Consider the following 25651-nt stretch of genomic DNA (forward strand, 5'->3'; position numbering starts at 1 on the left):
CTTAAGCTAGTTTTTTGGCATTAGTTCTTCAGAGGTGGCTACGCCAGTTGAGAGGTGGCTTCTGCTCTTCAGTGTTTGCTGTTACAGTCACCTGGCCATCTCTAACCCATTCTGGTGGTCATGCAGTGGAAACAAAGCCTTGCTTGTTGCTTGCTGGCACGCTTTGTTCTCCAGTGCTATATTCATGAACCAGTCATTGGTGGTAGAGGCACAAAGAATGAAGTGACACAGGGTACATTATAAATCACTCTAATATTAGACATCTCAATATATTATAAATATGTTAACATTTGTATCACGAGACTACAGACACACGATTGGTACTGGTTCTGTTCACAAGAATCTAAGTGCACATAAACGGATTATTGGACCTGCCTTTTGTTAGCGATTGGTGTACTGGCTCCATCACAGTACTAACTATTTCAACGTAGCTAGATAGGCCACATCCTCCTGGTGACTAGCTGTATATGGACAGTATAGAAGATCTGTGTAGTCCGGCAGTCCGAATCCTCCAGGTGATTGGCTGTGTAATGTCCATCACCGCATTGATCATAGTTGCATAGCTCGCATTACAAACCCTGCTGGTGACTGATGGTGCAATGACCACTGTCACACTGACCATGTCTACATAGATGGGTACAACATAGAACGCATCTACATGGTAAGGTAGCCCTCATCAGGCTGGCAACTCATGGCCTCTGAACTATTTTAGCAGTGACCTGTCTTAGAAGACAGGCACCATACGTCTGTTCAGAAACCAAACTCTGGTTCCCTAAACATGGTGGAGGCATGGAGGGTTTGTTTTATTTTCAGATGCAGGACCTTTTGATAACTAAGAGATGGAACACATTAACACTTTTCAACCTTGGAGGGGAATATTTCTTGTAAGGGACGAAGGTTCATTAGGTCTTGCGAATCACACATTTTTTATAGTTCCACAGTAAGGATTCCTAGCACAAACATAATTAACAATTATTTTAAAATACTCTTTGTACATTGATTTGTATTCTCCCTTTTTTTTTTTTTTAAAGCAAACTCCGAGTGCTTCTTTTCAATTTATTGCGTGCTGCAATGACCTGATTAGCAGGGATGGTGCAAGACCACACGTCAACCCTTTTGACCTTGTGTGTATGTGAGCATGTGCTGTTGAACATGCGTTACCAAGCAGTCAGACTGAAAAGTATATTCTTAGTGTCTAGGCTGGTGTCTGGGTGACTGATTAGCGTAATACTGTAACATCCATCCATGCATTCAGAAGTGTGTCTGTCAGCTTACAGTCATCTGTGCAGTGTTGGTGTGTGATTAGCAGAAGTGTAACATTGAATGCGCACGCATGGTTTTGTGTGAATATTTGACCTTAAGCCTGCAAGTGTGCTGCATGTGCAAGTTTTTACTAGTCATATTAAAATATACCCATATCTAAGTGTGCAGTTCTATGTAGGCTTCTGTTATTGTGTTGTGTGTAGTGCTGCAGTGTTCACCAGCAACTAATACTGTAGTCTGTTTGTCCGGTGGCTGCCACCAACCCCTTGCATTTAGTCAAGGGAGGGATGAGGGGGCTGGTGTTCCCTGATTTGCGATTCCCTGGTCCTGAGCTCAAGTCTAGCACAGTGCTGTGGTCTTAGGTTTGGTGCTTTTGTCGGGTTTCGGAACCTGGTGGATCACAGTGGATTCAGGGAGCAGCGGAGTTTCACACTCCGTGACCGGGGAGCCTTTCTGCCGGGCCCCAGCTCTGCCGTAACATCCGGTGCCCCTTGTCAAACATGTTCCCAGTTGGAGTTGTTCCTCTCCTCCGCACCTGCAGGTGGTCTCTCACCTTCTTCTGATCTTGGACTATCCCCAGCATTGGGAAGACACTGATTTCACACTCTGTCGTCAGTTGTGGAGACACAAAAACTACTTCCGCCCCCCTGACTTCCTTCTTTTCCTGATCTCTGGGGCTGTCTATGTTCTCCCGCGCCTTCATCCCTGCAGTTTGTACTTTCTCTTCGATGATCTTCAAGCTGTCACCAGTCTTCGTGGCTCTCTCAAATTCTTAGCTCGCTCGGCCTCTCTTTTCTCCATTTTACTTATGTCAACCCCCTCAAAGTTCTTAACCCGCCCTGCCTCCACCCCCATCTGTAGCTTTAATATCACATGTCTGTGTAGAAGAGCTGGATCCTTTACGTGTTACCTTTACTCATCACAGCTTCAATGCTCTAGGACTGAGGCAATGATTCCAGCTGCACTAGGTGAAGTCACTTTTCCACCACACTACTCTGTAATAATACCACATTTCTTTCTCAGATGGGCAGTCTGGCGCCTTTGCTAGTGGCAGTGTTCTAGTGTTCCCTTACTTGATAATGTGCCTTGCCACAATGCCCACCACTCATTCTCTCCCCTGAAATTGCTGGATGCTCTTCAGATTGGCATCCTACTGATTCCCTGACTTTCCTAATACTATTAGAATAGGGTTTTCTCATCCACCGGTACACTGCTGATGCAAATGGCCTTCATCTATATATGTGTTAGTTCTCTGTGGCTTTGCATTGCATGAAGTAACAATTCCTTCCATGTTTGTTGCTTGGTTGGACCTAGGATTCAGTGGTATGAGGTATAGAACTTTGACCAGAACATGCTTTGCTTTCTCAGAGCATCATTCTTAAAGGAAAGTTTGTTATTGTATCCATGCCTCTGTAGGCACATACGTTTTGGATAAATTAAACATAAAAACAGTCTTTAAAAAGCTTGGTGTTGGGAGTAAAAGTTTGTGAATGCAAAAACCTTTCTGGATTGAATTTCTGTCAACAGGAAAGGTTGCAAATGATTGGAAGGGGTGTGTGGTTGCCTTCCTTCAGCACTTTCCAATCCACAAAGGGTCCTGAAGCACACCAACTACAAACATCAAAGGCATCTTTTTGGTGCTGGCTCACACTGAAATAGGGGGCCTCAGTGTCTGCGGGGGCAGAGGAGCACCTTTCCTATACACACGATTGAAGGAAACAAATAGACATAGTTTTATGCATGTCAGTGGCTCATTGATTTTCGGTGGGTGATGTCTGGTTGGTTGTACGTTGGTGTGTGCTCTTCAGCTCGTAAGGTGTCTCTATAATGGACCACAGGAAGTGATATGTCCTTGTGGATTCACAAAGTTCCACTCGCTGTCCTTCCAGGGGGTTATCAATGATCTCACCAGCCTTCTATGGAAATATGCACAAATAGAGTGGCCGGCGACAACGAGGCTCCGTCCTTGGAGAGGAGGTGGATGTGCCGATAACCTGCAACATACAACACAGTGAGCTGGACTGAGAGTGTGGCCATACACGTGGTAAAAAGTATGGTCTATCATTCTGTGCCACAAGCTACATTTCAGCAATGTTCTTATGTGTCCTCATACATATCACCCATCTTTCTACATATAGGGCAAATCAACAAACACCCTGCACACCATGTTTGCTTGTCCCAGCATGCCTTTCTGAAGTGAAGAGCACTTTGCAGCCACACTTCTGTGCTAAATACCAAGCACTTTAACTACTTCATGAACAGGGCTGCTAGTGTTTTTTTCAAATTTTCATGGACCCCACTGGAACTCTAAGAAGACCACTGTGTGTTTAAAAGATCCAAATACCTAGCTTATGCCCATCCCTATCTAGAAGTCAGAATTTTAGTATTTGCATAAATGGTAGTGCTTACGTGGCATGGCTTTCTCACCTTGGCGTAGGCTTGTGAAGGGTAGCGTGAACTGCCCAATAAAGTCATTGCTTGATGTCGTGTCATAATCTTCCACCAAAAATCTAACTAAGGCCAGCTCTGGGATCCGGACTTGCAGACTCAGTGTCTCGTCCCAGGTGGGATTAAAACCTGCAGAGGGGGTAAAGACAATTGTGGTGAAGACCCAAGCCCAATCACTGGAAACCAGTGAGAGAGATCATTGAGAGTGGTAAAACAGGCAGGTTATATAGAGTGACTGCACAGAGAGAACAGGAGCACATAGAAATATTACAAAGAGGCGAGGAGCCTCATAAAACAATATAAGAATCAATGTTGAAATCTTTCACACCCAGGACACACTCCAGAAAGGTTGAAATGTGCAAGAAGACGGTTTGAGCACATGGATGGTCCAGTGTGTCTTTACATGGACATGGACCATTAAAACTCAAATATTGGTATCTGAGAAGCTGTTGATAGAGCACAGAGGGACCTGAAACACAAAAAGATACAGCAAAGAAAGATGAGATGTAGAGTAACCAAGTTATAAGCTTGGACTCTGATGACCATGAAATGCATTGTTGTGAAAATGACAGAGGCAACACTAGCAATTGAGGCAGAAAAAACAAGGCTTGGCACTGCAGGTACAAGAGAATGATAGCACTTCAGCATATCACTGGAGTAAACTCAAAAAGCATAGGTCTGGCTTGGAGGGAAAAGGATTTCTGCCTGCCTGCGCCAGCAATTGAATACTTCCTGAAGCATCGGAGCCATGAGTGTGGTTGCACAAAACAAGGGTAATTGCAGTGTACCCAGTAAACCAGATGGTGCCATAAGCAGAATCTAGGCAACTTGAGGCAAATATACTCCCTGGTGCCACACGCTTAGATCGGCCTGAGCAAATTAACAATCGGAGCAGCAAAGTTGGTTACATAAGCAGGATCTATGCAACCTTTCCAAGCTGGGATACTGCCTACTGACGTGGAGGGTCTCATTTACGTGTAGAAAATGTTTTATGCGTTGTGCTCTGTGCTTTGGTATGTTCATCCAGCCCAATGTGTTGCTAGGAATAGTTCAGCATCAATGTCAAGCGAGCCTCAGTCTAACTAAAAGATCTATAGCTACTGATGTCAATGTCCTTTGCATAATGCTTCTCTACCACTACCCTGGTTTAGCAATGTTGTTGGTTTCTTTGCCCATTTCAGAGGCATCACAATCCTTCACCTGTCAAGATAATTCTGTGCTTTCATGTTTAGAGATCAGTGAGGATACTATGTTAGTACTTTTCAGAAGTAATGTGGAATGATCTGGAGGTATGTGCCCGTGTTTCGCAGCAAACTTGTGAACGACCATTCTGTTTTAAAGGAATACGTTAGTTGTGATTTTGTTTCGCTAGGTATACATTTCAGTGTATTATCATCCTTTTTAGTGCAATTTTTCATCTAAATGCTTTGCAGTCTAAACAACAAAGAAAATGAAACCTTTGTAAACATTCCTAGGAGCAAATCATAATAAATATCGACTAAATGTTCATAGTTTCCAGGAGAAAATAGTATAATTTTTCAAATACTGATCATCTTCAGCCACAGGGAGATACATATGAATGTTCCCTGAAGCAGACTCAAGCTGTCTGCCATTTTGCAATGGTAGGCTTTTTTTGCCCTGTATTGGGTCTATATGTCCGATTGAAGGTGATTGAAAGTTGTGTTTCTCCTCAACTGTCTCAATCAATCAATCAGGATTTATAGAGAGCGGCTAACAACAGGGTAACCAGGCACTGAGAACAAAGCTGCTAAGTTGTTCAGTTGAACAGCCAGGTCTTGAGTCCTTTCCTGAATTCCAGAAGAGAGGATGAGGTCTGTAGGTGAAGGGGGAGGTCGTTCCAGGATTTGGCAGCGAGGTAGGAGAGGCAGTGTCCTCCACTGTTGTTTTGGTGGAGACGGAGGGGGTCTGTGTGAGTGAGACGGAAGCGGAGCGCAGGTGTCTGGAAGGTTGGTGGAAGTTCAGGCGGTGGCTGATGTATGCTAATCCTTGATTGTGAAGGGGCTTGTATGTGTGGGTCAGTATCTTGATTTAACATATTTTCTGAATGGGGAGCCAGTGGAGCTTCTTGAGGTGGGGGGTGGTGAGAGCCCATTTGGGGAGGTCGAGGACGAGTCTGGCTGCTGAATTCTGTATGGTCTGTAGCCTCTTCAGGAGGTGCGTGGCGATTCCTACATCGAGTGCGTTGCCATAGTCCAGCCTACTGGTGACTATAGGCTTGAGTGACAGTTTGTCTGGTGTTGATGGGGAGCCATTTGATGATTTTCGGACCATGTGACGAGTGAGGAAGCAGGCAGAGGAGACTGCGTTGATCTGGTTTTTCATGGTGAGCTTGCTGTCCAGGATGATGCCAAGGTTGCATGTGTGGTCTGTCAGAGTGGGTGCTGGTCCTAGTCCGGAAGGCCACCAGAAGTCATTCCGTGGAGAGGTGTTGCTCCTGAAGATCAGCGCCTCCAGGTTTGTTGATGCGGTTCTGTTTGCTATCTTTTAGCCATCTGGTGTTGCTGAGGCGATACTGGTAGCAGCTGCAGGGTTGAGCCAGGTTTTGTTGAGGAAGACTAGTGTCGGTGTGAGGGAGGTGATGGTGTCCCAGATCTCTGTAGTGTGCTTAAAGAGTGATTATGGGTTGAGAAGCAGTTGTGGAAGGTGCTGTCTGTGTTGTGGGGGTAGGTGTGCAAGCAGATGCTACGGTGTTGCTGGAGAAGAGACATTGCCTGCAGGGGAAAGTTTCTACAGTTGATCGTGGAGAAGTGTGGCAGCAGTTGTTTTTTTTGCGGAGTATGGGGTCCTGGCACAGATGGTTGCAGACGGGCTTGTCTGTGGCACGCCCACTGCACCTGTCCACTGTGCAGCGATGCTGCAGCCTCCCTTATGTAGGTCCTGGGAGGAGGGAGGGTGGCTGGGAGGCAGTGGGTGGGGGTGAGGTGGGGAGCAGGAGGGACTAAATGGTGGGGAAAAATGGCAGGAAATGAGCGGGCGCCGGGGGCAATCAAGAGACGGGAAAGATACAATGGAGAAGGCAAGGTAAAACACCTGTAAAGTGAGCATGCAAAAATAAAGAGCAGAACAATGTAACAAAGTAACCAAAACAATGACCAGAAACAGCAAGTGGGGAGCTGGTGTGAAGGACCTGCTCAACACATTTTTGGATAACAACTTTCTCTATAATTTTCAGTTGGGTTTCAGACTAGGAGGTAGTACCGGGACTGCTCTTCGGCAGCTTGTAGATGATGCACTGGAGGTTTAAGTGCCCCTCACAAACTTGGTGGCCAAACAGGACGACAAACAGTCTTTTGCTTTGCTGCCTCGACTTTAATGTAACATTGCTTGTCATTGTTCAAGGTGATGATGCTGCTCCCATGCTGAACAAAGTGCACAAGGCACAGTCTGTAAATAACAAGAGCTGGAAGAAGGGCACTCCAAGCGACTTTGCTGGCTGACTGACCCGCATAACATACACAATTATAAGCATGGAAATTAAATTTAAAATCTGATGGGAAAGATAAGGTACACACCTGCAAACAAGAATATGCCTTTGTAAATATGACCACAGCATCAGCACTCTTCTTGAAAGAAGCTAGGAACTAAGAATTAAAAGGTAGGGAGACGCCCTAGGTCGAGCATTAGCTAAGAACGTGATGGCCAAGCCGCTCTTGAGCATTTGCTTCAGGTGCATGCTTCTAAAGCTTTGTCTGTCCTGAAGACTCTATAATAGTTAGCTCGGCACCAGTATCCTAGAAGCCAAAAAGAGACCAGTGGTCCCTGAAGCTGCCAAGGTGGAAAGTGCTCTGATTCTAGAGAGGATAAGCTGGGGAACTATGTGAGGTATATGAATGTCCACCGTCTCTGTGTCCCTGAGAAGCCTCCTGCTGGGTGGGACTGCTCCAGCCACAAAGGATCATTTTCTAGAATACTTCCATTGCCTCTTCTGGAATACAAAGCTTAAAGTCCACACTGTTTTTGGCGTCTGCAGACCATATTGAATGAAGCAAATCTAATGGGTCTCGTGTCTCAGGCTCCTGAGCCTGTGCCCAAGGATGAGCCTATGGTGGGGCCCTGGCCATGAGCAAGACCTGAGAAGAAGCTCTCAGTGACCACAATTTGTTATCAAAATCAGGGCATTGGCTACAGCTAGTAGTTGAAAATGATTGCTGCTCTACTTAAAAAAAAGAATATTTGACCGGTGTGAGTGCCAAGACCTGTCCCCATGCTGCTGTTGCAATAGGAACTCTTCATACATTCACAGTGATTTTGAAAACTGGACTTTATCATTTCATTTTTACACTATTTACAAGTATTTGTCATGAAATATGCTTATGGCTTCTAAGCACTTTAAAGTATGATCAAAAAGGCATTGTCATTAGTGTAGCAATACTTTCAATGCCTGCCTGAATTTCAGATGGTCTTGCATGACCGAGGAAGCTTTTCTCCCAGATGAACCTGCTCAAAGAGCATAATCCCTAAGTGCACTGCAGAAGAGTACTGAAGTGACCAACACAGCTAGTACTGTGAATATTTACTGAACAGAAAAAAGAGTGTGAGCAGTGACTTGTGTTTTATTCACAGATGGAGTGCCCACCACCAGTGTGCCAATGCACAAGTGATGTTTAAAAAACTTTCATTTTTAGGTTGCAGCCTACCAGACAACTCGGCTGTCTGATTTGCTAAATACCTCTTGGAGGCATCTAGAAAGCTGACCGAGGAATGCATTCTGCCTGTTGCTTGCCATTGGCTTTGTGGTTTGTAACTCACATTTTCTTGCTGTCTTTACTTGTTTTAGGTTGTCCAACTTGAGTTTGTACCTTCCCTTTCCCAAACCTTATTTACAACAGCCGCCTGAGTGCTCCCTTTCTGTAAACAGGCCTGTAAATCTAGCTTTTATCTTGTCACATTTGCTGTGCATTCAAAGACCGAGGTCAAATGTCAGGCACTGTCTTCTGAGGAAACTTGTTTACTTTTATTTCTCTGACTTCAAATTGAAAGGATTTATGTGACAATCTCTCTGGATACCGGGGGTAGGAAAGAATATTTTTCTAGCACATGACAACATTTCAATGAACTGTGTAAGTATTTCAGAGTATATCAGAATCAGAAACACAATTGAAGGACATTTTTTGTTATTTCAGAAGTGTTATAATAGGTTTAAAAAATCATTACATTAAGTGATGCAATTTCCATATATTTGTCTGTCCACTGTATAGCTTTATTAGTAAAACTGTATGCCTATGCAAATCTAATGGTCATCTCAATTGAAAATGTATTGTCTGTAATGTTAATGCGCTACCACACCATGAATACTCCACTTTACGCCACCACACTCTAGTCTGCTGCACTCTACTCGGCACCACTCCACCCCAATGCACTCGGCACCACTCCACGCCACTGCACTCTCTGCGCCACTTCATGCTAGCCTCTCTACTCTACTCTGTACCACTCTACTCTATGCCAATGCACTCTTCACCCTCTACTCTACACCACTCCTGTCTAGGCCACACCAATCTACTATGCACAACTCCACTCTATGACACTGTACTCTGTCAGTCTGCAACACTGCACTCCACACCAATACACTGCGCCAATGCACTTTACTCTGTAACACTCAATGCCAATCCACTGTACGCCACTCTAATCTACTCTGCATCACTGCACTCTACACCACTTTATTCTACACCATTACATTCTAAGCCACTCTACGCAACTGCACCCTATGCCACTCTACTCCACTATATCCCTGTGCATTCTGTGCCACTCTACTTTTACCCACGGCACTCTACGCCACACCTCAGATCGCCATCCCCCAGAAGAATGAAAGAAATGCTCTCATAATGGTTTCCACAGTGTCTGTAGCTGGAAAAACTTTAAGGAAGGGGAGTGTGGTGGGAATTTATGTGCTTCCCCAGGCCATTTTTCAACTCCTGGAACGGGCACGTTGGCATGTTTGTGAAAGGTAGCGACTGTAGACATATTTCATGAAAAGACCGGAATCCCTGTTTTACTGCCTTTCTTCCTTATCCAGTCCTAACCCATCCTTCCGTAGCCACCAGAAAGGCCTAGACGTTAGTGATAATGGCACGAGTGAAGATTGTAAGGGTCAATGGTGTCCATACAAAAAGCAAAACCCATCAAGTGGAGATGCATAAGCGTTACAAAATGTCTCTCTCCGCCAGATGTTTTTACGATTTAAGACAGCAGGACTGTGCCAACAGTAGCTCAACCCTCCTCTTGTTCTTGTCCAGTGGCTGGTGAGGTTTCAAGCTGCTTCAACGCAGAGGCCTGGTCGTGCCTCTTGTGTTGCTGTGTGAAGATACTTCTTGTCCGACTCTTTCTGTGGTGCAACTGTTACCCTCCTAACCTGGGTGTCCCCAATCCCCAGTGCTGAGTGAGGAGCCACCTAAGTTTAATTGCTGTAAAGAAGACCTCTTAATATGTGAGTAAAAAGGCCCGCTCAGATGCAAAGACGGTTATCCAGGTCAGAGGAAACCCCCCAGAGCACCCTCTAGCAACTATTGGAGAGAAGAGCTTGGCAACCGGGTTGTTACTTGGTCCACTATTACAGACCCCATCTCACACCTCATCAAAGAGCCACCTAAGGATGGTGCACCAGCTGAATGGGAGGCCAGTAGGAGCTGCAGCAGCCTCCTTCCCTAAACTCCCTGTTAAAGAAGGGTCAATCTCCAGCACCCCCCTTTGTGGTCCAAAAGACAACTGTCACTTTTAGGTCTTGTTTTGTGGAACACCCAGATGACCATAAGTGTCACTTCAAACCACGAGCCCACCGGACCAGTGGCTGGGAAGTTTACCTACTTTCCACTCCCCCCCAGACTGTAAAGCACGTAAGTCCCTCTATCCTGAATGCTTCTTTAAATGCCAAGCAAAAAACTACCTTAAAAAGTAGAACCTCAGATTGTTGAGACCATGGTGCAGGAAAGGAAGTTAAGACCATGCTGAGTTTATCAATATCTGTGGGTCTCCTAGGATCCTGTTTTTCCTACTGGATTATTTCCCAAGCCTTCAAAGTCCTCTTTATGTGGCTCGAATTGGAGCATGTGCACCTGCTGTCTTGGCAAAGAAAACCAGGGCTGCGAACTGGCTCCCTGCATAGGCTGCTGACCTGCCCACTTTTCTCAGGAAAGAAGGAAATTCCACCCATGTTTTTAGGCAAAAAGAATCCAGGTCTCTCATCCCCTTAAGGAAACGTGGGTAGCTCTGAAATGCCCACTCCTAGGCTTGTCTTAACATGGGACTCAGCTGAAACGGTCAAATGGCTGAAAGGTCTGGTAGGATACTACAAGAAGACAGGATCCTCATGGATGGGCGAAGGCTTTTTTTTTTATTTTTTTTTTTTAATTATAGGCCTTGCTTAGACCAAAGTGACTAACGGGGGGAATCTTTCAGGTTTCTTCATTATCATATCTCAACTTGCCATTCACATCCATCTGATTCTATAACAAGCCAGAGTTAGTTGTCTCCTTTCTATGAAATGCCCTATCATATTCCTTCCAACCGTACCCCAAATGCCCTCCTGCGCACATACAGTCTTGTTTTGGTAGCAAGCTAACTGCGTTCCCTTCTCAGGTCATGTTTCAACTAACAACTTCTCAAAGATAATGAAGCCCTTTCCCCAGTCAATGAAAGTCCCCTCAACCTTAGGTAATCATTGCTTGTGAGAGCATTCCTTATTATGTTTAGTTTCATCAACAGGGGTCTTAATAATTGGGTCAAGCATTTCATCAAAAAGACCCTTATGAATACTTGTATTTTTCATTTCTTCAGACAAGTGTATGCCCAGTTGATCCCTGGGGCATGACTGACTCCAGGCCTGTTCCTGAAAAAGTGGGTGTCCATTTTTAGTGTTACCTTCTTTGGCCACAAACTGTGCCGCACAGATGAAACTGTTGAGGCCTACATGGATGGTACCATGACTGTAATGAACAGTGAGCTCTGCACCACATGCTGCCCAATGAGCTGGCCTAGCAAATTCTACTCCCACTGCGGTCCCTAAAGTACCACCCTGGGCTCCCCCTGACTGAGTTGCCATCACTCCTAGAACTGGACTATGGGCAGTTGTTGAGACTGTTGTGATGTTCCCTAGGCCGGTCACCAATCCTGAGCATGCTTACAAACCGCCTACTTTTCTCCATGCTATGCTCCACCAGGCCTTTTGTTGCAAAGCTCTTACCTAGTGAAGTTGACAAACCTCCCTCCTTGGGTAACCACAGTAAGTCAGCTGCTAAGTCAGGCTGATTCACCTGTGACACACCAGCTTGTGACCTGCCTTCCAGTGAGGTTACCGCAGCGCCCTCCGCTATTGATACTCCTGCGGCATTACCATTAACAGCCACACAATTGTTACTCTGCCGAACAACACTCTGGTTCATGACCAACCTATCTGCCTCCTTAAATGAAGCAGGACTTGACACAGAGGTGCCAGGGACCACCGCAGGCATTATGTAAGAAGCAACATTTGAGGCAGAAGAGGTTTATTTGGCTGCACGTGTGGCAAGGTCAGAAGCAGCTGAGTCCTAGACCATGCCTACTGCAGCTTTTTGTGTCATCTTAGGAAGGGGAGTAACACAGCTTTGGGAGCTACACTGAATGCCTAGGTACGTATATAGTCTATGTAAATATGTGGTTGGACAATTATTGAAGCAAACAACTGCACAGTTGCACATTTGCATAGTTTCTATATAAGTTGTTCGATTAGATGCTTATAAGTCTATGTTTTTATTTTTTCTATCACAATAGGTAAATATTATGTTACCTACTTATCTACAAGCATTTAATTATTGAAATATTGAGGAAAGATAAAATAATGTTATAAAAGTACACAAATAAATTAAATTCAAGTACTACAACACTTGAAAGTCTGTGTTTATATGATACAACTTTAAATCTCAATATATTATATTCCTTACACCCACATTCTCTTACTATGTAACCATGTATTTATATATTTATTACTTTAGTCCTACTGTACAAGAGAAAAAAAAACCTCTCAAAAGCTTACTCTCTCACCATCACCCTATACCTCTATCCTCTCTCTCACTCATCCCAAACCTCATTCTACTAATATGATCTCCAAAATAACCCTTCCTAGACTCTTCCCTCCTGGCTCACCCCAAACCTCTGTCTACTACTGTGATCTCCCAAACAACCCTCCTAAATTCTCCCTCTTTTATCTCTCATTTGACTCTTCCCAAACCCCAGTTTACTACTATGATCCCTGTAATCCCTTTCTACAGACTCTTCCCTCCTCCATCTCTCCTTTACTCATCACAAACCTCATCTTACTACTATCATCTCCCAATTAACAATTCAGGGTTCTTCCCTCCTCTTTCCCTCCATTAGTCTAGTCAACCCAACTAACAGACTCACATGTCCTTTGCTCAAATTAACTCATACCTTCCTATTATAAAACTAATACTGTACTCCTATTTCCCATACTAATTCTTTTAAGTTCCGGAGTAGCATGCTACTCTCCAAAAAGCGCTTCGACGCCTCGTCATGGGTAGGGCGCGCTATATAAATACAATTACAATTGATTGCCAACGTGGACTTTTGTGGTGTCGTAAATCCAAACTCGCGGTTTCTAATCGTTGGTGTTACCTCGGAGTCCTTACTACTGTCGGTTCCTCTGCTGGCAGTTCCTGCTTTACCAGGTGAGTTATTTTCCCCTCAGGGGCTGCGCGTTGTAGATTGCTAATGTGTTAGTTGAAGAACCTGTTCGAAGCCTGAACAAACACACTACTTACTACCCACTGCAACGGTTTTCAGAGAATCCCGTGTAACATGATATTTTGCCATTTGGAAGCTGTATTTACCTCTCTGCCATTCCTGCACCATTTGCTGCAGCCTGGCGCCATCTCGTGGCTGTGTTGCGGTGCAGCTAACTACGGTGTCCTTGTGTGTATGTACCTGGCCCTGTAGGTTCCCCTCACGCCGAACAGTTCCTGCATCTGTGTCACTCTGCCTGGTGCTGGAACAACTTTCAGAGTGGGGAGTGCTGCCATTCATGTTACCTCACTGAAGTCACAGGGTTTGTGAAAAATCAAAGCGCTACACAGAGGCCAAGTGTAGTCCACGAGCCACGTCCGTTCAGCAGGAGAATGGTCGGCCTGCAGTGCGTGTCCAGTGCTGCATTTGAAGCACAATTGCCCACAAATATGAGCTAAGCATGGAGTGATATGAAATTGCCATATGCAGAGAACACATTTTCAATTGAAATATCTTCTTGAGATGGCCATGAAATTGTGCAATACGGCGGGCGGCTTCACTGCTAAACGTGTGTGCGCAGAAACAATGGCCCGTGACCATATTTGTCACACAATTAAAGTGTTTTGATTTGTGTTTCCATCACACGTCAGGATTACAAAAAAAAACGATATGCCTTATTTGTTGTTTAATTGCTCCCGATATATTTTGAAATATAGTTTAAATCAATTTACGAGTATGTCAAGATTGTTGCGGCTTGGAAAATATTTGACATATTGCAGCCTACTTCTTTCCACACTCTGTACCCCAGGAGGGTTGTTACTTAGCTGTGAATTCCAATCGCTTTGGAGTAAGAGAAGGGAAGAGTAAACACCAATCTCCACATTAAAAAACATAGGCAGCAATTTGTTTTCGAAAGGCCCTGCCTGAATTTGACCTCTGTCTTTGAAAGCACAGCAAAGGCTACAAGCTAAAAAAAAAAAAAAAAGAGATAAAGCAAAAAAATCGAAAGGCCTCTTTATTGATCGTTCTGTACTCTTTTAATGTTATTTTGGGGGCTCTGCAGCACCTCGTGCACCCCTGGTTCCAGTGCTCCTGCTGCAGGTGGGTGATTTCACTGGAGTTTCCAACAGCTGGAGTCTAAGAAATGAATGAATTTGGATAGTGGTACCGGTTAGGGAAGGATAAAGAGGCCGGAGAGAGTTGTAGTGGGAAGACACAACCTTATTTGTATCTACTAATTCTGGTGCAGGAAACCCTTCTGACGTAATGGAACTAGACTAATAATAATAATAGTAATAAAGAATAAGGCACCATGGAATTATTTGAGACAGTGTGCTCTATCATAATTAATCTTATATGGCGCATTATACTACCAGCGGCGTAGCTTCCGGGGGTGGGGGCGGGTTTGGGGTGATACATCTCCCCTAATATATTTAGCTTCTGATGAATAGTTGGGTACAGGTGCTTTCAGTTGGGTGTGGTGAGGTGTCTCTCGGATTTCACCTGAGATTTTTGCATGCACACACTGATAAAAAGAAACGCACTCTCTTTCTCATATCTGTTTTGAAACTTCTAAAAAATGTTGGCTGTTTTATGAAATATTGTCTTTCTCTCACTTAGTACTCCTAGCAGTCCACATTCCTGACCCTTTCCACTGCCCTTAAGTCCCTCTCATGCGCCCTGCTTGTCGTATAATGTATTTTAACGCTATATGCCTGCCTGATTGTTGCAAATGTGAAGCTCAGATTTACTGACCAAGCTATACCACTGCATACTTCTGTCGCGGTGGCTAAGCATATTAGCGGATGGGAAGCACAACATACAGTACACAGCGTTTGGTTGGAAGAATGTTAAATAGAAGTGTGGCCAATGTTGGAAGTATGTTGGGGTGCCTGATGGCCAGAGAGCTCCTATGTTTATGTTGGTTGCTGTATTTACGCGAGCAGTGGCGCGAGGGGGGAAGTGGGGCTACAGCGTGTGCCCTCTGTCCTCATCTGTTGTGTCTGCCAGGCACGGCTCATGGGAGGGAAAAGGGGCAGTGTGGGGGGCCCACACTTTTTTTTAAAAATACAAATAAAACTTACCTTTTCTCTGTGCCACGCAACTCCATCTGCTCTTCTCCGTCGTTGCAGGCACAGGCTCGCAGTCTGCCCTGTGCCCAATCCTGGCGCTGCTCATAGCAGCGTTAGGATTGGCTGGGAGCGCCCAGCCAGGGCACTCCCAGGCAGACTAGGAGCCTCTGCCTGCTCTCTCAAACCCGGCAATGCAGTGCCAGGTTGGAGAGACTGTAGTGCGCATGTATGTTTGGCTGGCCCACGACGGCCGGCCAAACATATATGTGCACTGAGGGGGAGTGCTGTGCACTCCCCCTCCGTCCTGTCACACCTGTGGCTCCGCCCACTTTTCTAGTTTATTATGTTTTTACTATAAAAGTTTTGCAGCTCCTGCTGCTGGGGGCGAGGGAGGGACGACGCACCTCCACCCTAGCAGAGGAGCCGCCCCTGGTGTCTGGTTAAGAAGGGTGTGGGTAATGAGTGTGTCCTCTGGGAGGTTTGATGTCATGTGAGGAGCAGCGAGGTGTACTTCTCGAGAGGTTGTGGCATGGAGCTCCACTCTTGCCTGGAACAACAGAAGTAGTTTCAAAGGGGGCCGCCGGGCCTACCATTCGTAAGGGAAAGCAGGTGTTGGTTTTTTTGGGGCGTGGTCCTGAGCCTTCTGAAGTACATTCTTTTCTTGTGGGCAATAAAATCCATTTATTGCAGAGCGTATGAAGGCTTAGAACTCATTATGAGACCATGGAAAGACAGGGAAACCCCTGAGGCAAGTCTGAAAGAGCAATTAAGGAGTGGCAATCGTTCAGCTCAGAATTATGAAAGTGGGAACTCCACGAGAGTTAAAAACATTGAATGTAATACTGGCGCCAGGGGGTTAAGTCTCCGGTAACTTGGTACTAAATGTTCAAGTACAAATAGACAGCTACCCCTAAGACTGAGCACGGAAAGGCTGGCGCAACTCAGTAAGACAGAGCAACACCAGACTCAAAGAGGCCGGGAGTTAATCTTGGAGATGTTTTAGGTAATGTGGAGTCCCAGTCCAAACCAAGGGGCAATAACCCAATGTGGTAATAATGTAACAAACTATCAAACATGGATTTAGACTCTCAGTGCACAGAAATATGCAATCGCTTGCGCAATAGTATTGTGTGTTTTCTGCACTCATTTGCACATTTTACCTCCAGCATTTTAAATGTGGTAAGTGGATCATATATAAGTACATCACTTAATATCTGCAGAAATGGTAGAAATGTGTGGTAATACCGACATCACCCACTTCGGCTATTCTGCACTGTTTCTGAACGAGATCTGACGCAGGAAGGCAAGATGTGCAACGAAGAAGCCCATAGAACCACACCAGGTCGCCGCTCACCATTATTGAGAATATATTCAGTTTCTTTCTTGCTGTTGTCCAGCGGCACCCCATACACTTCCACTCGAACTAGGGGGTCCACAATAGAGTTATTTTTCTCTTTGTTAATCTTGGGAAGCTGCTGTGCTGTGATCACCTGTGCGGAGAAGAAAGGGTAGGTTACTTAAGAACACAACCCATATAGTGTACAAATGCCATTGGAGCCCCTGGAAGAGCCAATGCCATTAGGATATATTTAGATATTATCTGACACCAAGATCCCATTTGAATAGTCCTTCAGCAGGAAGGTGTCATCCTGTGACACTGCATCTCAAACACTGCAGTGATGATGGATAACCATCAACAGAGGTAAAGCTGGGCTTGAAACAACAACGTGCAGAATGGAGCAGTCAAGACGTTGGGCCTTCCACTGCTACACACTGAGGATCTGGGATGCTACCTACAAAGTCAGATCTGACATGCTTCTTCTGTCCTCCACTTCTGGAAGGAACCGAATACACATCTCTTCAAGCAACATCCTGTCTCTCAGTTAAACATCCCCCGCAGGATGGACACCAACGACTTCTCAAGCGACTCCTCCCACCTGCCAGTCCATGCTTTGCAGCCACAATGCTCTGGTGCTTTGTAGCTGACCTCACCCTTTATAACATACATGTATAAAATCTGCAAACAATAATGCTACTTACACTCAAATGGTGGAAAACATATATCAGACACCACATGCACTCAAAGGGTTCTTAGGCACCCGCCTTCTCCAAAGCCATACTGATGTCCCAAACCACCAGTGAGCAAACTCTGTCATGTGCGGTCAATTTGATTAATCAGAAAAACATTTATGATTCCAGTTCAAACGTTACCCAAAAAGTGAACTTTGGGAATCTAATACCAAACACATTTTGAGAGAAACATTTATTACGTTCCTAATGTTAACCCTTTATTTTTTAGGAAGGTAGGACTCTGTAAAGTAGTAATGATACACTTACAAGTATATGTCACAGTTCGCCTCTGAGAATATTCTGTATTTATATATTAGACTTCCAGGTGATATTTGGTATCTTTTTACCATACGTACAATTTTGCAAATAAATAGCATTGTTTAATAATTGACTACAAGACTTCAAAACATTTACCAGTTCCTTGAGGCATTCCAAGTCACATTGTGAAAGCAAATACTCACAAGACATTGTGGGTTCATCCATGCTAGAGTCAATAAAACCATCAATAAAACTATTTTAGCAGCCAGGTTGGTGGTAGAAGATGGGTAGCCTCAAAGGTTTCTTAAAACTGGTCAATGGTGCACAACAAAGAGTAGGAGCTTGAGGTATTCAGATTGCATTAAGGTACTCCTTCTGAATAAAGACAAGCCAGCACCAGTTTTTATTCTGATCTATTGTGGTAAAAGATGCTGTAGCCTATTGGCATGGAGGATGAGCAGAGCCAGGCTTTGGTGACTGCAATTACATCAAGGTCAAAGTCCTGGGTGAGGGTCGCTATGGGGATGCAGTAAAGGCTGCGGACCTACATGTCTGGAGGATACGCTTGGTGGGATTTGTAGCTGGTCACTGATTTGAGGGGTAATTCTTCTTCTGAGCTTATTTGAGCATAATGATCTTTGAGGTTTGGTCTGGAGATTTAGCCCTGGAAACTGCGGTAATAGGATGTGTTGTGGGATCTGGGATCACAGAATATTTGGGTGTGTATGAGGTAATGTGTGTGGAGGAATGCTCTGAAGCTTTGGGTTGCGGTCCATGCTGGGCTGGTCAGGATAAGTGTGTTGCATGTGATGTATGAAGCAGGGAGAGTGTGTTGGGAAGTAGAAGAGAAGTCATTCTGAGGATATAGATGGAGTGTGTAGTTTGCAGAATTTGTATCATCATCTCATGCAGGTTACCAAAATTAAGCTTGATGTTACATCAGTACATTTTTGAAAGTTTATTTGGAATTTCAGCTTTGGTCATTACAGAGTGGCTTCAATGAGGTATGCGACAAGCAATCAAAGCTCTCATCTCTATCATCCTCATGGGTGGCCAAGTTCTTCTGTGGAGAGTTAGTTTGTGGACGATTACTCTGATGGAGCTGTACTGCACTGGGAGGTCGTCTGACCGTGGGAGGCCATATCGCGGGTTGCCTAGAGCTCCATGAGTTTGGTCCATGACAGTATTTTGGTCTTTTGAGTGGAAGTAGCTTTGTTCGATTTTATAGTCGGACTGATTTATGTTTTCATACCCCAAGGGGTTTGTGGGTGGTTAAGGGGAAGTGGAGGAGGATGAACTAGTGATGTCACACTAAACAGAGATGGTAGGCACAGTATCAGTTTTAATGTTTATTTAGGTTTCATGCTCAAAATAAGATCGCACAAAAAGCAAGTAAGCTGCTGACCTTATGGGACAGCCTCAACACTCAGTACAAAGGTAAAAAGCAGTAGCAAGACAACACATTAGAAGTAAAATGTGTGCATAGGTATGACTTCATGTTTGGTTCAGAGCAAACTGAGGTGCTAAGTTCTCCGGGTGCACAATCACCATGAGAGCAGAAAGTATATAGGTGCAGAAATCACAGGCAACATGCATAAATGATCATTTTTAGATGCAAAATCACTCTGGGTGCAGAGTAAACAACTTTTTGTTTGTTTTTCCATGAAAAACAGTCAATAACATTTGTTTAAAAAAAATAACATGGAAGGAAAGATGAGACACAATAAACAGCCACGATGCAAGGTAGAGAGAAGGACAAAAACATGCGTGACACAAGGCACACATGCATGCCCCTGCGAGGAGACAAGAAGGGAACAGGAAATAGGAGCAATCTACGAAATTTGCCAAATCTTATCAGATAAAAGTCTTATCAGGTGCAGCCAAACCACTAGAATCACGACAAGACAACTGTATTGATGACAATGAAGTAGGCACAATGAAAGCACTTGGGGAAACCATCACTGGACATAATGTGGAAAAGCGCAAAGAACTGGGCACAGACAGAGACATGAAACACATCACAAGCAGGTAATAAGAAAGCGTTAGCAAAGGACAGAAACAAGCACAACTAGGTTCCTCTACCAAATTACATCAACGTTCAAATGAAAACTGACCTATGAAAACTTCACTAGAGGAAAGAAGACGAGCGCCCATCAAGATCGAGCATAACTTTGACTATTACGTGCACTGAAATAACCAATTAGAATTCCCTCTTGGAACATAGTGAGAATAGGTTCTAAAGAAGAGAATCCACCTGTCAAAAAGTTGACATTAGAAACAGATGTAGGACATATGGGAGCTGATCAAACACTTTCTTGTGTAACTTTGGAAGTTGAGGGAAATCTTTGAGTACATTGAGGCATATGATCACACTGTGGCCATATATATAAAACGTGTACATTTTGCAAAAAATATACACATTGCACATTGAAAAAAGGCACTTGCTCCCTCCAGCTCATGCCCATTGTCGTGGCTTGTTTTCGATTGGCACTAAGATTCCAGGCACACCAAATGTGTGGAATCTTAGGCATATCTATAGGCTACCCACTCTAGTTCGGACCTCTGCATAACTTAGCCAGGATTACTATGAGATGGAAAAGCATTTAGCCCTGCCCTCGTACCAACTTTTGACACAAAAACTATTTTACACACAAAACTAATATCTGTCCTACTTTGTGTCGAATGACTGACTGCCCTAAAATATGAGCCTCTATCTAATGTAAGAAACTATTTGACCCTATGTAGTTTTACTACAGTCGACCAAAAATACATTACATTCCACCCATAGGTGCTCAATTAACATTCGTCTGTTTAAAACAAAGGATGTATTTTATGTCTAGTAAACAATTCAAACGTTAGATTGCTGCCATGCAGACCCCAAAGGCATTTCAGGGTTCTTGGAGTATTAGTAAACCATTCAATTTCAGTCTCCATATTTATGCTGTCACCAGACTTCTTCCAAAAGCACTGTTCGTATGTAATTCATGCAACACATTTATTTACTCTACATGTAAAATATGCGTATGCATTACCTTTTTATGCCCACCATTCTGTTGTAGAAACCCACTAGTCCCTGCCACTTTGTACCATGTTTCTCACCTTGATTGTCAGCGTCTTCACATCCTGGTTGAGCCCACAGCCAGGGTACTCTGGGTCAAATGAGGTGTTAGGGTCGCGCATGAATTTTGGTTTCAGAACATAGCCACACATCCCGTTCTCGCGGAAGCGGCCACCGTTAAGATCCATCTCATAACCAGGGGTCTGGAAATTTAGAGCCACTAGAAAATTACAAACACATTTGTAAAAGATGTTTAATAACTAGATGTGGTCCAGTATCGTACATGCTTTTCTACTTGAAACAAAGGCACCTGCTGTGTATACATTCTAAAGGTTGTGCAGACTATGGGGCTGATTTAGATCTCAGTGGAGGGAACAATCTGTCACAAACGTGACGGATATCCCATTTGCTGTATTACGATCCCCATAGGATATAACGGGACCATAATATGGCAGACGTGATATCTGTCACGTTTGTGATGGAGCATTCCCCTCTCCCGAAATCTAAATCAGGCCCTATGTCTCTATTGACCTGCTTTCAACCCCCTATTACTCTATTCCTCTGCTCTATCCTCCCAAGCCACGAACCCAAATCCATTTGAATATTTTTAGGTCTAGCGTAACAGTGCAGCTGTTGCCAGACTAAAGACCTTTATGAAGCACTACTGAAAGAGGCATTTTTGTTCTGCCCAGATGTTGAATCTCTTTGATTGAGAAGAAGCTGCATGCTTCCACAGAAACATAATGCTCGTATTGCGCTCTTTTTTGCCTAGTCAGAACTTTTATGCTTAATACCGCAGGACCGATTTGGTTCTGGTGACAAGCCACTAATTAAGGTTTTAGGCCGGATACGTTTTGACTACTCACAACAAAACCAGTAGGCCTGACTTATGTATTGTGAAAAGCATTTGTGAAACCTAATAGCCGTTTATTGGTGGAGCTTTGTTACACTGTGTAAAAAAAAAATCAGGGAATGTAACAGATTACCACTGTATGCAAGGGCTTTTGTGTTGATTACCCCCTCTGTCAATCCCTGGGAGTAGGGGGTGTAAAGAATTTGCACTGTGATAATCCTTACTAGGACTTTTTATGAGGGGCTAAATATATTATTTTTTCAATGTAGTTTTGTAATTTTGTTTAATTTTATGACTGTATCCTATTGAGATGGTTGTTTATAAACCAGTGGCAATACCTATAGGCTAACTGGGTCATTAGGAAAAGTTGTGTCAGAGGCCATAAGTCTGATCTCTTTATTAAGAAAATGAAGATATTAGCAGCAGGTCTGATTTTTTTTTTACTGTGGAAAGCATATGTTAAAGCCAGCAGGTCTTTAAGGGTAGATCTTAATTACACACTCTTAAAAACTGTAGACATGTAACTTGCCACATAAAATCTCAAAGAATACCAGAGTAGGCAAGGGGTTTGGTGCTGGTTATCGCTCTGCAAAAACATGATGATTGAACATTTGCATTGTGACAATCCTCTTAGGAGAACCTGGAAGGTTTAATTATGTAACAGGCTTTGTAATAAAATAAAATTCTAAAACAAATACATAAAACACATACATTAATAGAGGGCCAGCTCTCTTCCACCTTGATCTGCTTGAGTACCATTCATATTCTAGTTTCCCTCCATGATATCATGCAGTACGGGGCATCGTGTTAGCCTACTTCAACTGTTGACTCTATTGCCCTTTGAATGATATCATTTTTCTTGCTCACATGTGCACATTTGCATTAAAAAAATGAAAGTGCTCTAGTGCTGGGGCTAATAAGCCCGTCCTTTACTTTTTCATTTCTTCCTTTTACAGGTTCCCTTTCATTTCCTTCCTTCTACTTTTTAAATGATGTTTCATTTATTTTTCAGAGGGTCTTTCAGCTTCTCAGACAGGTTTACTGGGCCACTAGCGTGTCACTAATTTCATCCACACCGCAAGGCATTCCATGCGGCCACTGCTTGTAAGCCAGACAACCATCTTGGATTTATATTGTCCATAGCGTATCATTATTTTACCATTCCTAGATAGCCAGTAGTTTCAGAAGCATTATGACGGCAGTCTCTGCCTGGTAGAGCACAGATAAGCTGTTTATGGTAACATTCCAAGAAGTCCGTTCTGTGTGATGTTTACTGAGCATCCATTTTGGAATTATATTTTGCATTGAGTATCATTGTCTTATTGATCCGAGTTGAACAATACTTTGTTTCTAAAAACAGCTGTTGTGTTGGAACGTTGAAATAACACTAAATTATGAAAAAAACTATTGTAAGATAACTGCCTGCTGCGAAGTTTAAATTTATTTTTTATTACAACCCTATGTCTGCCACATTTATACCTAAAGGCAGTGGTGACTGAAGAGGCATATTGGCATTGCCAATGTTTGCTTACTCGTGTAAAGCAGTGCTATTTGCACAACTTTTCAGATATATAACATTTAAAATCAACTTGTTCACAATTCAGAAATTGTCACAAACATGCATTTTTTAAGTGGGAAGAATGTTGCGTATGTGTTATCTGCATTTATGCTGACATCCACTGATGGGTGATGAAGCAGAAAATGAAGGTTTTGATTTATTAACGCTTAAACGTAGTGCTGAAATAATCATGCGTGACTTTAATCTAACTAATAAAGATTGTACGGGGACAAAATGTGCCCTCAGAGTAGTTTGGCATCATTTATACGCGTGCTTTATATAACGTGGTGTATTCGAATTGCACTAATCCGACATAATCATAAACGTGTGCTACGATTTGCTTGTTTGAAATGTTTTAGCTTAGCATTACTTTAGCGGAGGCTTTGGCCTAGTTGCCTGGTCTCACGGTTTAGATGCTCGTATTTTTCCATTGTGCTATTAAACGTGTATTTTTGCTTGAAGCTGTACTTTTCCACAGAAACTGTTCTCATGCTTATCTTAAAGTTAGTGCCAGCCTGGCATATTTTCTCTTTAATTCAAGGTCGACTTGCAGGTGCGGACAATGGAGGCTCTGAAAGTAAGCTAACTGGGAGACAATGTTGCAACTTGCGTACCCATCTCCAAGGATAATGTATGCTTAAGTAAAAGCTTGAGAACTGTCGTTTTTGATTGGCCAATTTGAAGCTAACCTATGAACCCTCCAATGGAGACCCTACAGGACTTGAACTGTTGTCTATAAAAACCAGGTGCACGAGAAGAAGGTAGCCATTGCGCTATTATCAGCCATTACCAGCTCGATACCCGCCATTTTGCAGACTTCGTAGCTATTATGGCCCACTCTGCTGCGACGCCATTTTGAGAGACTTCGATTCTTTCTCTAATCGAGAGAAAGAGACTTTAAATGATTCTTGCCCTAGAGACTGTAACTTTGATTTGATCCCTTTGTATGAAATAATAGTTTTACCTTGCCGCCGTGAGGCATTTGCCCCGTTCACCCCTGCCCCTTTGTCCCGTCCCATGCTGATCGAGAAACGGTACCCATGATGACCGAAGAACGGTGCCTGTGAGACGAAGACTTCCTTGTATGCTGATCGTAATTGGTAAATATGAAAAGAAATTGTAAAATTGCATTGTGTTTCTTTTAGGTAACCAACTGCTGATTTTTTGGTAAGATCCCTAGTTAGGAGTTTTCTAAATTAATGTTGCTAAATTGTTTTTGCATGAAGTCCCACATGCCGATGCTAATTTGTGGTTAGATGAGGATTCCATATGTCGCACGATGCAATTTGAGATCTTGTTATGCTGACTAAATGTATGCCATTAGTTCATTACAGATTATCGTATTAGTGATTTGCATTGCCATTATCGAATGCCTTGTGATTCAAATGCTACATAGACTGCACTTGTTTCGACGTTATGGACAGCTATTAATGTTCATATATGTTTATCATTTGGTGTTGAGACACATTTATATTGTGCTAGCTTTGTTAATATAGGGAAATAAATTCACTAACTTTGCAATAAACTGGTGTGGTTATTCCTGACTGAAAGGTCAGGGTTCGCCGAAATGTATTCTGGATTAATTGTTAAGTGTTATGTTGTTCAAGGTGTTGCTTATGTTCGTTATTGATTATTGATTTGATGCGACTAATCGATTAAGAGTACAGAGAGTTCCCACTAAGTCAAAAGATTCATCGGCCTAAAGAGCGTCCAAACGCAGGTAAATTATTACTACGGACCGCTCTATCAGTAGATGGTAGCAGAGGACGGTTTCGTCTTTTGGGACCCTGTACTATTAAAGTACATGGTGTCGAATTAACGGTTACGCATTTTGATACCCCATTCGAAAAGTTGAATTAGATTTTCTTGGATAAAACGGATTGACAAGATGATGATGGGCTAGGTCCACCGCGACTTTCCCGGGATCTCGGAGCTTGCGAATGGAGATAACGGAGGTGTGGAATCAGCGCTGGCGGTACTAGTGATGGTATGAGTGAAGCTAGGGTTTTGCGCTTGCACAGCTTACTGCCGCAGGGTGTGTGAAAAGGTTGCGAGGATTTTTCTTTTTTTAGAGGATAGCGGAGGTGCGACTCCGAGTGTAGAAGTAGAGAAGTCGTCGAACTTCATAGAGTTAGCGGAGGTGCGGCTCCGAGTGTGAGAGTAGGGAAGTCGTCGAACTTCATGTGCGTGTGGCGCTTTGTGCATAAAAAGGTCCACGTGGTTGTTGTTGTTGAGACGGGCCCTGCGAGGTCAAGAGACTCCGGAGTATGTTGATCCATGTTGTGGTCTGGGCGGTTTAGTAGGTTGATCTGGCGTGGTCAACGAGTCGGTACGTGTGT

General features: G+C 43.6%; 1 protein-coding gene across 3 annotated transcripts in view; it reads right to left on the reverse strand.

Moving 5' to 3' along the window:
- Positions 1 to 233: 233 nt before the first annotated feature.
- PLCD3 (phospholipase C delta 3) overlaps positions 234 to 25651 on the reverse strand; it is a 452490-nt gene continuing 427072 nt past the window's right edge. For all 3 annotated transcript variants that reach the window (XM_069237951.1, XM_069237953.1, XM_069237952.1), the window contains 4 exons: positions 20943 to 21121; positions 16870 to 17005; positions 3691 to 3840; positions 234 to 3257 (listed from right to left, as the gene is read on the reverse strand). In XM_069237951.1, the coding sequence (XP_069094052.1) occupies positions 3169 to 3257; positions 3691 to 3840; positions 16870 to 17005; positions 20943 to 21121 (554 nt within the window). In that variant the 3' untranslated portion in view covers positions 234 to 3168. The remainder of the gene's footprint in view (positions 3258 to 3690; positions 3841 to 16869; positions 17006 to 20942; positions 21122 to 25651) is intronic.

Source organism: Pleurodeles waltl, chromosome 6, assembly GCF_031143425.1.
Source record: "Pleurodeles waltl isolate 20211129_DDA chromosome 6, aPleWal1.hap1.20221129, whole genome shotgun sequence".
In the NCBI taxonomy this organism is placed as follows: Eukaryota; Metazoa; Chordata; class Amphibia; order Caudata; family Salamandridae; genus Pleurodeles; species Pleurodeles waltl.